This window comes from Ictidomys tridecemlineatus, chromosome 12 (assembly GCF_052094955.1).
Source record: "Ictidomys tridecemlineatus isolate mIctTri1 chromosome 12, mIctTri1.hap1, whole genome shotgun sequence".
NCBI classification, from domain to species: domain Eukaryota; kingdom Metazoa; phylum Chordata; class Mammalia; order Rodentia; family Sciuridae; genus Ictidomys; species Ictidomys tridecemlineatus.
Window position 1 is genome coordinate 102,573,156 of NC_135488.1, and position 12,198 is coordinate 102,585,353.

The window sequence follows — 12,198 nt, forward strand, 5'->3', positions numbered from 1 at the left end:
AATTACTTAAAAAAAGTCATGGTATCTGATTCAGTATAAAAAAATTGAATTCAGTTATAGAAAAAGGGTCTGTGCATTTCAAGTAGGAATCACTGTGTGAATGGCCATGATTTCCAGTCACAATGTCATAGTCAAACCAAGGAGGTCATGAGGTGGTGGAAGGGTTGATACGGATGCTTTCTCACCATCCCTGCCTGTTTTCTTACCTTACACTCTCCATTGACCCACTTTCTTTTTTCCATCTCATCACTCTGCAACTATTAGAGGAAAGCATAGAAACAAACCTATACTGGAGTAAAGAATCTTGGGTTCTGCTAGCTGTGAGGTTTGGGTTAATTAATCTTTGATTTCCAGTTGCTTCATCTTTAAAAATAAAGGCATCCATCACATTATGTCTCATTTATACTGTAAAATTCAATAATAAAACACCTAAGACCATTTGATACTATAAGTCAAATATTAAACCAGTTTTTTTTAAATAGAAACTATTATTTCAGGTCCTCAATTACTATAAACACATACTACCTCTTTTTAAAAAGAAATAAAGTTTCTATTCCATTGAGGAAACAATGGTAAAAAAAGAAAGAGCTATGGATGCCATTTTACATGCATGTCTGATTTACTTGTATAGGATTTCTGGCCAGGTCCTTTTCTCTCCCACTTCTGAAGAACATATAGTGAAATATGGAATAAAATTAATGTAAAACTAACATAGTGATTTTTTTAAGAGTGCTCATGCAACTGAATAAACTCTTTCAAGTTCTCTAATTCTTAGGAATTAGTGATAAAAAGCAATTTTAAGTTTTTGACACTGGTTTGAATAACATTTACCCATATCTATTTAGTCACAAGGGGAAGTTTTAACTTACTAATGGTATTTGAAAAGAAAGCTACTTGATAAATGTTGCTAGATTAAGTTAAACATCAAATTCCATTTAGTTGAGGTAAAAAGAAAGAGGGTAGAGTAAAAATAAAGGGTGGAAAGGAGGCTCAGAGTAAGGGGAACATAAGGATCCAAGAGAAGAACAGATGGTATCAGAGAGGAGAATGTACTTCCTTAATCTCATAACCTATTACATTATAAAAAAAAGCATAAGACTTTTAGAAAGGTTTTAAAAATCTTGAGAAATGATCACAACTAAAGTAATGTTGTTAACAATTTATATGTCAACTGTTATGGTTTGGATGTGAGGTGTCCCCCAAAAGCTCACGTGTGAGACAATGCAAGAAGGTTCAGAGGAGAAATGATTGGGTACTAAGAGTCTTAACCCAATGAGTGAATTAATCCCCTGATTGGGGATAAATGAATGGTAACTTAAGTGGTAGGGTGTGGCTGGAGGAGGTGGGAATTGGAAACGTGGTTTTGGACTATATATTTGTATTGGAAGAGTGGAGTCTCTCTCTGCTTACTGATCATCATGCCAACTGCTTCCCTCTGCCACACTCTTCTGCCATGATGTTCTGTCTCACCTTGGAGCTGGCCTTTTATGGACTAAGACCTCTGAAACCATGAGCCCCTAAATAAACAACTCCTCCTCTATGATTGGTCTGGTTGGGTCACAGCAGTGAAAAAGGGAAACATGAACTATCATATCTTCTTTTTTTAATTTCTAATTTTGGTACTGGGAATTTAACCCAGGGGTACTTTACTACTGAGCTACATACCCAGCCCTTTTTATTCAGCCCTTTTTATTTTATTTTTTGATACAGGGTCTCACTAAGTTACTTAGGCTCTCACTAAGTTGTTGAGGCTGGCCTTAAACTTGCAATATTCCTACCTCAGCTTCCCAAATTGCTGGGATTATAGTTGTGCACCGCTGAGCCTGGCTCATATCTTCTTAAAGCAATAATAATAATAATAATAATAATAATTATTATTATCAAGATCACTTCCAAACTTATAGACCCCCTCCAATATATGGTGATAAATATTTTACATGACTTTTCTAGATCTATGCTTTAAAAGCCAGGCACATTGGTGCAACTCAGCAAGACCCTGTCTCAAATAAAAAATAAAAAGGGCTGGAGATGCAGCTCAGTTGTAAAGTGCTCCGGGGTTAAATAGTACCAAAAATAAATAAATAAAATAAAAAATAGAACCCCTGTATTTTATAATATTAATTACATTTCTTTTAAGTTGTCCAAATTAATTTGCTTGACATAGCTTATAACTTTTTTGAACCTAAATCTTTTAAACAGTAAGTATTGAAAAAGAAAATAACATCACAACACAAAGCTCTGTGTTATCTGTGAAATGGAATCAAAAGGATAGATCTAGACTTAGGAGGTATAAACTCTGACAAAACTCAGTTTAATTTATCCAGATGGAAAGCAGTTTACCTAATCTTTATGAAATTGCTTTCTTTTTCTCATCATGATTCCTTGTAAAAGGATAATGCCACTGCTAATATTAAAAACCACTGGTAACTGGTAATGTAAATTAAAACAAAGTGTTACAAAACAAATAACAAAAGCCTTGTTAAAAGGCAGAAGTAGTGGCCACAATTTAAAAAGAGCTGAGCACTAAATTCTCCTACTAAATGTGATCTTTTTTTTTTTTTTTTAAAGACCTCAATTTTAATGGAACAGATGAAGGGATGTATTATGAAAGGAAAAGACTGTCCTTTGGTGACATCAATTTCTAAGCTAAAAACTTAATCTAAAATACCAAGTTGTTTTGGATAATGCATCATTATGGATCTACTATAGATCTATCATTTTATGAAATAAAAATCTTCCAAACACTTAGATAAAGCCAATAATAGTAGTAATAACAGCATCAATTTAAAGGGAATTCAGCCAGGGAATATGTTAAGCATCATTTATTCCTCAACCTTTCTGTTAGATGAGATCTGGGGATAAGGGAGTGGGGTCAGGTGTTTGGTCTGAGGTCACATAGCTAGTAGGTAGTAGAGGAGTAATGCATTACCCTCTACCATTACTGTTTAACACCAAAAAGCCTGTGCTCTTAGCCACTGTGATGTTTTGCATCACTTGAGACACAAATGCCATGAATTTATGAGAACTATTTAAAATTTTTTCAAACTTCAATTTTCAATTTATTAAAAATTTGCAGGTAATGTTATAGTTTAGATGTGGTGTCCCCCAAAAGCTCACGTGTGAGACAATGCAAGAAGGTTCAGAGGATAAATGATTGGGTTGTGAGAGCCTTAACCCAATCAGTCATTTAATCCCCTGATAGGGAGTGAAGTGGTAGCCTGTGGCTAAAGGAGGTGGGAACTGGGCATGCATTTGGATATTTGTATCTGGAGAGAAATCTCTCTCTCTGCTTCCTGATCACCCTCATGTGAGCTGCTTCCCTCTGCCACCCTCTCCTGCGATGTTCAGCCTCACCTTGAGCCCCAAGAAATGGAGCTGGCCTTCTTTGAACTAAGACCTTTGAAACTGTGAGCCCTCAAATAAACTCTTCTTCCTCTATAATTGTGCTGGTTAGGTCCTTTAGCCATAGCAATGAGAAAGCTGACTAAAACATAAGTCTGTGTTCACTAACATCTTGGCCTTTCACAATCTAATCTTTTTATACTCATCTGTGCATATTTGTCCTGTAGGATAAAATCTCAGTATGCTAGCCTCCCTGTATTAAGATTTTATTTATTTACTTAAAAAATGTTGTGCTGGGGCTGGGATGGTAGCTCAGTGGCAAAGTGCTTGCCTAGCATGTGGGAGGCACTGGGCTTGATCCTTAGCACCATATAAAATAAACAAATAAAATAAAGGCATTCTGTTCATCTATAACTACAAAAATTTTTTTTAATGTTGATCTTAAAAAGCATGGATTGATTATTTCCTTCCCCAGAACTGAAGATTGAAGCCAGGGGCACTCTACCATTCAACTACATCCCCACCCATTTTTGTTTTTGTTGTTGTCTGAGATAGAGCCTTGCTAAATTGCTGAGACTAGCCTCAAACTTGCAATCATCCTTCATCAGCTTCCTGTTTTGCTGGGATTACAGGTGAGCCCCACCACGTTTGGCTCAAAAACTGTGGGTTTTGGATACTGAAATCTTCTAAATTGGCAAATTGAAAAGCATTTTTAAGAGCTGTGATTGCAGTTCAGTGGTACAGTGCTTGCCTATCATGTATAAGGCACTGGGTTTGATCCTCAGCACCACATAAAAATAAATAGATGAAATATAGGTATTATATCCATCTACAACTAAAAAATTTAAAAAAGAAATTTTTTAAACAATCTGGCTTTTTTATTCAAAATTTTCCCTTGATAACAAATGGTGATTAGCCACCCGGTGATCTACTCTCTACTCTAACCTTGTGCTACTCTTCTTGTCTACTGTGCTCAGTAGCAGAAGCAGTCAAAGAGTATTATTTCATCATATTTCCATTCTTTGATTCTCCAGGGGAATAAGAGAAAGGTACCTGGCAGCAGAAGTCTCACAACCATCCTATTGTGGAAGGAGGCTGCTCAGAGAAGAAGGCAAGGACTGTTAGGCCAGCTGAGAATAAGAATCCTGCATGTGGCCAGGAGCAGCATTACCAACAGGTTAGCTCTTAGATGATGTGCCCTCTATATTTACCCCTTGACAGTGATTGGGAGCAACCTGAATAGTCACGGATCTACAGTAATCATGGTGAGAAGATTAATGTTTGGCCCTACCACAAACAATAAGCCCCTTCTTCAGGAGGCAGAAGATAGATCAATTTTGTTTTCCATGACCTCAGTTCTCCTAACCAGGCAAGTTCTTAAACCCAACAGACAGCTTGTTATCATAGATGAGAAAATGAAATGATTCTGTGAAATATAAAAATAAAATGAAGTATCTTAGTTAAATCCACATGTCAGTATTTTTTAAAATCTGTGGAAATCAGAACAAAAGAAATCTAGAGTCCAGTGCTAGGGAAAGAAATCTAAGTATTACCCACAGTGATGTCAAGGGAACATTAAATTGTTTTACTTCCCTATCTGCCTGCCTCAATTTCCATACTAAATATTGGTTACAGTCCCAACTCTACTATTCAGATGCTTCATCATGTATCATCAATGTGGAAAACTGATGTGTGATTAATTTGTCTGTGAAGAAACCGGTCTTATTTCAGAGCTCGTTAAACAAAGAAATGATGGGAAATACCATATACTTCCCATTTGTCAACAAAATGTACACTGACTGTTGGAAACACTCAGATAGAAACATAGGAATTCAATCACCAAAAGTAATTTAAACTTGAGTGCTGGAAAGCTTAAGTAGGAGCCTGAAATGTTAAGAAATAAACAAATGGCTACTGTTAGGCCATCCATTGTAAGGAAAATAAAAGTGGGGCAGGAGAAGAGTTCTCTCTGCACAATCCATGCCTTCAGAGATTTAGTAAAAGTCACCTAACTCCTAAGGATATAGCCCTGCCCCAAAATACAGTTTAATAAATGGAACAGCAACTGGAAACCAACCCTATCCATCCTCTTAGCTAGAATCCTTGGCAGTGGACGAGTCATCCAATTAGTCCTGGCACTGCTGAGTTCAAAGTACTTACATCTAAAAATGTCAATTTCAACAGGTATATAATATGGCAATATATCCCCACCCTCGTCTTTCTTTTCTTTTTCTTTCAGCAGGGTAGTGGGAAAGGGACATATATCCCTTCCTGAACATAATCAAAACTGAAAACAAAATGAATTTTCTTGTGGCAAGGCCACTAACTGCTCTATCTCCCACTACTGTCCAAGATCATGAGGACACAGACAATAATAACAGAGGAGGACAATGCATGCTCTCTTACCAGCTATTCCACATGTCAAAAGCTGAAATTGTATTAAAATATTTTAAATATATATTATTTTATACTATAAAAATATATAATATTATATGTTATAGATTTTATAATAATCACATATTATCATATATATTATGAAGAAAGAAGCTATGAAGAGTTAGTACTCTTTTTAAAAATGAATTTCTTTCTACCTAGGGATTTTGGTAGCAGATTCTTGACAAATTCTGCATGATCTCCCACGTGCAGTATGCTGTAGACGCTGGTATTCATTAATTCCTCCTGATTGTAACCCAAGTAGCTGGTCACATTCTCTGACACAAATACAATTCTCCCTTCACAGTTCACAACAAAGAAAAATCCATCCAAAGCCTGCAAAGCCAAAAAGAAAAAAAAAAAAGAATTAAGAGATGGGGAGGTTAAAAGATAACAGAAAAGTAAACATATATTTCTTTGTCTATATATATGTCAAGTTAAAGGCGGGGGATTGAAGATATCCCTTGGATACACAGGAGCCTGTTGTTATTTGTGACAAAACACTCAAAATAACTGCCTAACAATATTGAAGTCTACTCATTTTTATTTTTAGAAAAGGGAAGTTTCCCAAGTTGTGGCCTTTTCTATAATAAGTGACTGGTGATAATAAGCTACCTAGCAGATATTTCCCTAAAAATAAACCCAATTTTTTCTATAGGGCTAAGAGGATAAAGGGGGGCCAGGATTTTTAAACAGACTATATGCTAATGTTTTAGTAGGCATGAATGTTTCAAGTAGAATGAGTCATGAGTCTGTCAACTTTCTTCCTTAGAAATACATTTTATGAGACAGGCTGGGTGGCACATGTGTATAATCCCAGCTATTTCAGAGGCTAAGCAGGAAGATCATGAGTTTGAGATCAGCCTGGCAACTTAGTGAGACCTTGTCTCAAAGACAGAAAGCCTCCAAAAAAAAAAAAAAGAAAGAAAGAAATTTTAAGGTAGTAGATATGAAGTAACTATCCCATTTATTCAATCATAAGAATCTGTGTTAGTGAATGCCTGTTTTCTGCCCTCAAGGGATTTGTGGTACAGTGAGAGAGAGGCATTAAATACAATAAAATATCAGTGAAAAATGCAGTAGCAGAGATACACACTAAATATTCTATGAGCATAAAGAAGGATACCTAATTTGCAACAAAAGGTTCCTTACAAAGCCCTACCCAACTTATAAAAGGCACAGGGCAGAGGGGAAGAGGACTATCGTGGCACAGAAAGGGAAGGCTTAAGCAGTGTGGAGCTGCTGCAGTAGATAGCCCAGGGCAAGCCTGTGACAGGAAGAGTCAGCAGAGTGGACAGGAACCAAATCCCAGAGATCTCCTAAGCATTGAGATGGAGCCAGGGAACTCCAAAAAGAAACATAGTGCCCCAGAAGGTACACTATATCTAGGGGGTGCAGGAGAAAAGCTAGAACCTCTATTTGTATTGTAATCTAAAACACAAAGAAATCTCACTTAACATACAAAAACACACTAAATATACAAAAACACACTGATGCCTCACTCAGTTCAGATAGCCACAACCCTGGAATCCTGAGGGAAGATTCAGAATACTGAGGTTGACAACGGTTTACTTATTTAGAATCTTCCCATATATTTCCAATATGCTGCAGCTTACTTGCTACAGAATTGTATAAGCAATAAAAATGAGACCTTCAAAGAACAGAAATGTTTACCAAATTTGGGATGTAATATGACCATTAAAATCCTTGTATCACACAAGAGTCTGTTGTTATTTGTGGCAAAACACTTAAAACAACTGCCTAACAATATTGAGGCCTACTCATTTTCTTTTTATAAAAGGCAAGTTTCCCAAATGTAACCTTTTCTATAATAAGCGATTAATGATATTATGCTAATTAACAGATAGTTCCCTAAAAATAAACACAATTATTTTACTTTAGGATTAAGATTATACTCCAACAATAAATGAAAAATAAACTGCTTTTCAAAAAACCATTATGCTATAGAGATAATATGTGAAAACAGAAGTTTAGAAATGTTACCAAAGTTTTGATTTTGTTGCTGAAAACGATGTAAAAGGCACATAAAAAACTTCTCTCCTCAGTTTAAAATCTTTGAAACTGACCTATTGAAAAACCTTTCAACCAGAGTTTGAATGAGCTTAAATTCATTCTTAAAATATGAAAATGCAACTTGTTCTGATTCACTTAGAAGAATCACTCTCTGAGATCAAGAAAGATGAAGTGTCAATGAAAACCTCTGTATAATGGGATAGGATTTTAAAACGAATATTGTGATTTAGCAGATGCATTCAATGTAAGACTTTTCCTTTTGAGTCTACTTATTTTTGCGAGGTATCTTTTTCAGCTAAGATTATTAATTTTTTAAAATGACAATTATATATTTGTGGTACAATGCTTTGAAATATGTACACATTATGAAATGGCTAAATCACACTTATTAACATGTGCATGTGCATCTTCTTTGTGATGAAAACACTTAAAATCTAGAAACTTTTAGTATATAATGATTGTAATAATTGTTAACACAGGGGCTGGGAATGTGGCTCTAGCGGTAATGCGCTCGCCTGGCATGCGTGCGGCCCGGGTTCGATCCTCGGCACCACATATAAACAAAGATGTTGTGTCTGCCGAAAACTAAAAAAAAAAAAAAATATTAAAATTCCCTCTCACTCTTTCTCTTTAAAAAAAATAATAATTGTTAACATAACGGAATACAATAGGTCTTAATCCTCCTGTTTACTTGAATTTTTTTTTCTTTCTTTTTTTTTTTGTAGTGACTGGGTCAAGGTTGAATCTAGTTGAATCATGTTCTACTACTGAGCCACTATACCCCAGCCCTAAATGAATTTTTTTTGGCCTTTGAACAACATATTCAATCCCTACCCAGCCCCCATCTTCCAACCTCTAGTGACCAGTGTTTTTACTCTCTGCTTCTTTTGAGTTTGCTTTCTTTGATTATGTGGTACCTGTCTTTCTGTAACTGGCTTATTTCACTTAGTATAATGTTCTCTGGGTTCATCTATGTTGTCAACTAGATACAACTAGATTTCCTTTTTTCCCCCCTTAAAGGCTTAATAATATTTTATTGTAAATTATCTGTTCATCTGCTGACACACATTTAAGGTTGAAGTGCAAATTAAAACCACTATGAGAACCACCTCACACTTGCTGAAATTGCTATTATCAAAATGACAAGACAACAAACATAGATGAGGATGTGGAAAAAAAGGAGGTGGGAATGTAAATTGGTACAACTATTATGGAAAACAGTCTGAAGGATTCTCAAAAAGTTAAAAACAGAATTATCAGATAACTAGCAATTCCTGGGTGGATATCCATGGGAATTAAAATCAGTATATTCGAGAAATACTAGAGATCTCAAGCTCATTGTAGCAGTATTCATAACAGCCAAGATACAGAATCAACCTAGGAGCCCATCAATGGAAGAATGGATGAGATTATTGTTTAAATCATTCAAACCAAATATTAAATAAGCTGAATTTAGAACTACATTTCCAAATTCCTCATTGCAAAGCATATGACCAAGATTTTAAAAAGCAATGAAGCACACAGTTAAGTTCCATGTTCTTATTAAAAATATTACTATTTTCTTTAGCAAGAAAAAATAAAGCTATTTTTATTCCACATGACTCCTATGACTATTTCTCATTTAGTTCATAATACAAAGGGAAAAGGGATATTATGATCAGGCATAAGTAAACCTCAACACTAGACAAATCTTCTAAAAACTAGTTTAAGTTTAGATGGACACAGGAAAGCACCCTCATACCCAACTAATATATTTAGCTATAAATTTCATAGTTGGTGATCAATTTATACTTGTTTGCATTGCAGTTTATATGAAAATAGAATTGAAATATACATTTTTAAAGCACATCTAAAATTTATTTTACAATATTCTTGGATAATAATTGAATCAGTATAAATATAACTTAACTTCCTTAACTCTTTGTCTTTATACTTAAACAAATTTTTAAAATATGAAGATGAAGCAAATAGTAGATCTGCAAAAATCCCACCCCAAAGAGAATGGTAATATTTCAGGAAATACTATTTGAAACTATTCCTAGGAATAGACAAAGATTTACACTTTCTAAAAGTATGACTGATTAATATAATCAGCTATTAATTGCTCCTGTTCTATAAGTTTCCTCATATGTTGTACATACAATCAATTTCTACGTGTGCTCTTAGGGAGGAATCTTCCTGTTCCTCTGTGTTCTGACAGCTGGTCTCATGTTGTGCTTCGCATAGAGATGATAACACATGCTTGTCCACTGAGTACAACAAAATCAATCCGAGAGCTTTTCCCTCTGCCTAGGATGTTGCCCTTTAAAGAAAAACACCTTGTATCTCAGCAGGGCTCACAACGGCCAAGGCTTCTCATAGGGGCCTGACTTTAAATCAGACTACCATAGGTAGTCAGTCACTGGACAAAATTCTGAGAATAAAACACATAATTATCAATATCTTGGTAGTCTCTGAGGGGAAAAAGACAAGTACACTCAGGAATAAGTTAGTACAAGAGAGGAATTCACAAAAGTTACAGACATAAGAGTGAGGCTGCCACAGTGGGGAAGGGATAAACACGCCTTGGGTGAGGTTTCCTGAAGGAGGTGATACTCCTCCTGACCTGAGGCTTGAAGGACAGAGGGGCAATGAAGGTGGACCAGGGAAGGAAAGGACAGAGGAAACAATTCAGAGACTTTTTAAAAGTGTTCTTTTATGTATTTGTAATATCTGTGTTACACTTAATAGAAAAAAATTATTTTAATTTTCAAGGAAAAACAAAAAAATAAGGAATTTATCCTGAAGACAATGAGTGACATGCTCTGCTTCTACAAAGATCCACTAGCAGTGGGTGTGGGGTGTAGATCCAAGGAAGACCAGGTACAATGCTATCATGTCACTTGTTCAAACAAGTGCCTGAACTGAGCAATGGTAGTGGAAGGGATAGAACTTGATAGAGGGTAGAACAAACAGCACCTGGTGGCCTCCAGCAGCTGTGGAAGCTGTGGAAAAAAGAAAATAGACATAGACATAGACACAGACTCGGATAAAGTTTCCCAGGAAATACGAACAGAACAACAAAAGGAAAAGAGCCAAGGTTAGAACCCTGAGCAATTCAAACATTTATGAGGAAGTTAAAGAAGCAAAATTCTGAAAAAGAGGGTAAAGAGTAGCTAGAAAGTCAAAGAAAAGTGTACCATTCAAGAGGTCATGGGGTTGTGGCTGGGGTTGTGGCTCAGTGGCAGAGAGATCACCTAGCATGTGCGTGGCCTTGAGTTTGATTCTCAGCACCGCATAAAAATAAATACAGATATTATGTCCAACTACAACAAAAAAATAAAATATATATATATATATATATATATATTTTTTTTTTTTTTTAAAAAGAGGTAATGGGAGCTGGGCATGGTGTCGCATGCCTGTAATCCTAGCAGCTTGGGAGGCTGAGACAGGAAGATCACCGAGTTCAAAGCCAACCTCAAAAGTGAGGTGCTAAACAACTCAGTGAGACCCTGTCTCTAAATAAAATACAAAATAGGGCTGGGGATGTGGCTCAGTGGTTGAGTGCCCCTGAGTTCAGTCCTGGTACCACCAACCCCCCAAAAAGAGGTCATGGGATATTGCAAGCAAGAGGGAAGAGGTGGCCAGGTGTCCAAAGCCACATAGAAATGGAAAGAATGGTGTTAAGCAAGGCAAAGAAGACTGAATGTATATGCAAAGTACGAGGAGATCTCATTGCCAGAAACAGAATTTTTCTTGGCCATAATGAGAAATAAGGAGGGTTGGGGTAAATAATGCTAAGTTTTGAGTAGGAAGGAGGCAGAAGAATTTAGCAGGAAACAACAGTTTGAGGAGCTTAAATACAAGTGCTAATGAATTGTAGATTTTAATTTTAATAACAATTTAATTCTAATAACAATTCCATGATGGGATCATGAATTCATCTAGTAGATTGACAGGCAATAGGTGTTCATCAAAGATCTGTTGAATAAATAAATCCTAATACATCTCTCTCAAGTTATGAAGAAATTTCCTCTAATACCTTTCCTTCTTAACTCATGCTGTCTTTATTTTATGTTTAAAGTAAAAAGAGAAATAAATTAAATGTTGCATAGTGAGAATTTTTCATACTATGTTGGACTCTGGGTCACTTTTCAGAAGTGGAGACCTTCCATCTGGGCAAGCTATGCAAATGAACTTCCTGCAGTAATGGAAATCTCTGTATCTGTTGTCCAACAGAGATGTCACTCTATACAAGTAGATAACAGAAGACTTTAAATGTGAATGATCAGACTGAGGCATTGCATTTTTAACTCTTCTAACTTAAATTTAAATGTCCATGTGGCCAGTGGCCAACGTGTTAAACAGTGCAGCTCTAAATTGCAGCCTGAATAATGTAATAGAAAA

At 35.9% G+C, this 12,198-nt stretch overlaps 1 protein-coding gene across 8 annotated transcripts in view; it reads right to left on the bottom strand.

The window, feature by feature from the left end:
* Nucleotides 1-12,198, bottom strand: part of Ncoa1 (nuclear receptor coactivator 1) — a 238,080-nt gene that overhangs the window by 75,330 nt on the left and 150,552 nt on the right. For all 8 annotated transcript variants that reach the window (XM_078029572.1, XM_078029574.1, XM_078029573.1 and 5 more), the window contains one exon: nt 5,934-6,111. In XM_078029572.1, coding sequence (XP_077885698.1) covers nt 5,934-6,111 — 178 coding nt within the window. The remainder of the gene's footprint in view (nt 1-5,933; nt 6,112-12,198) is intronic.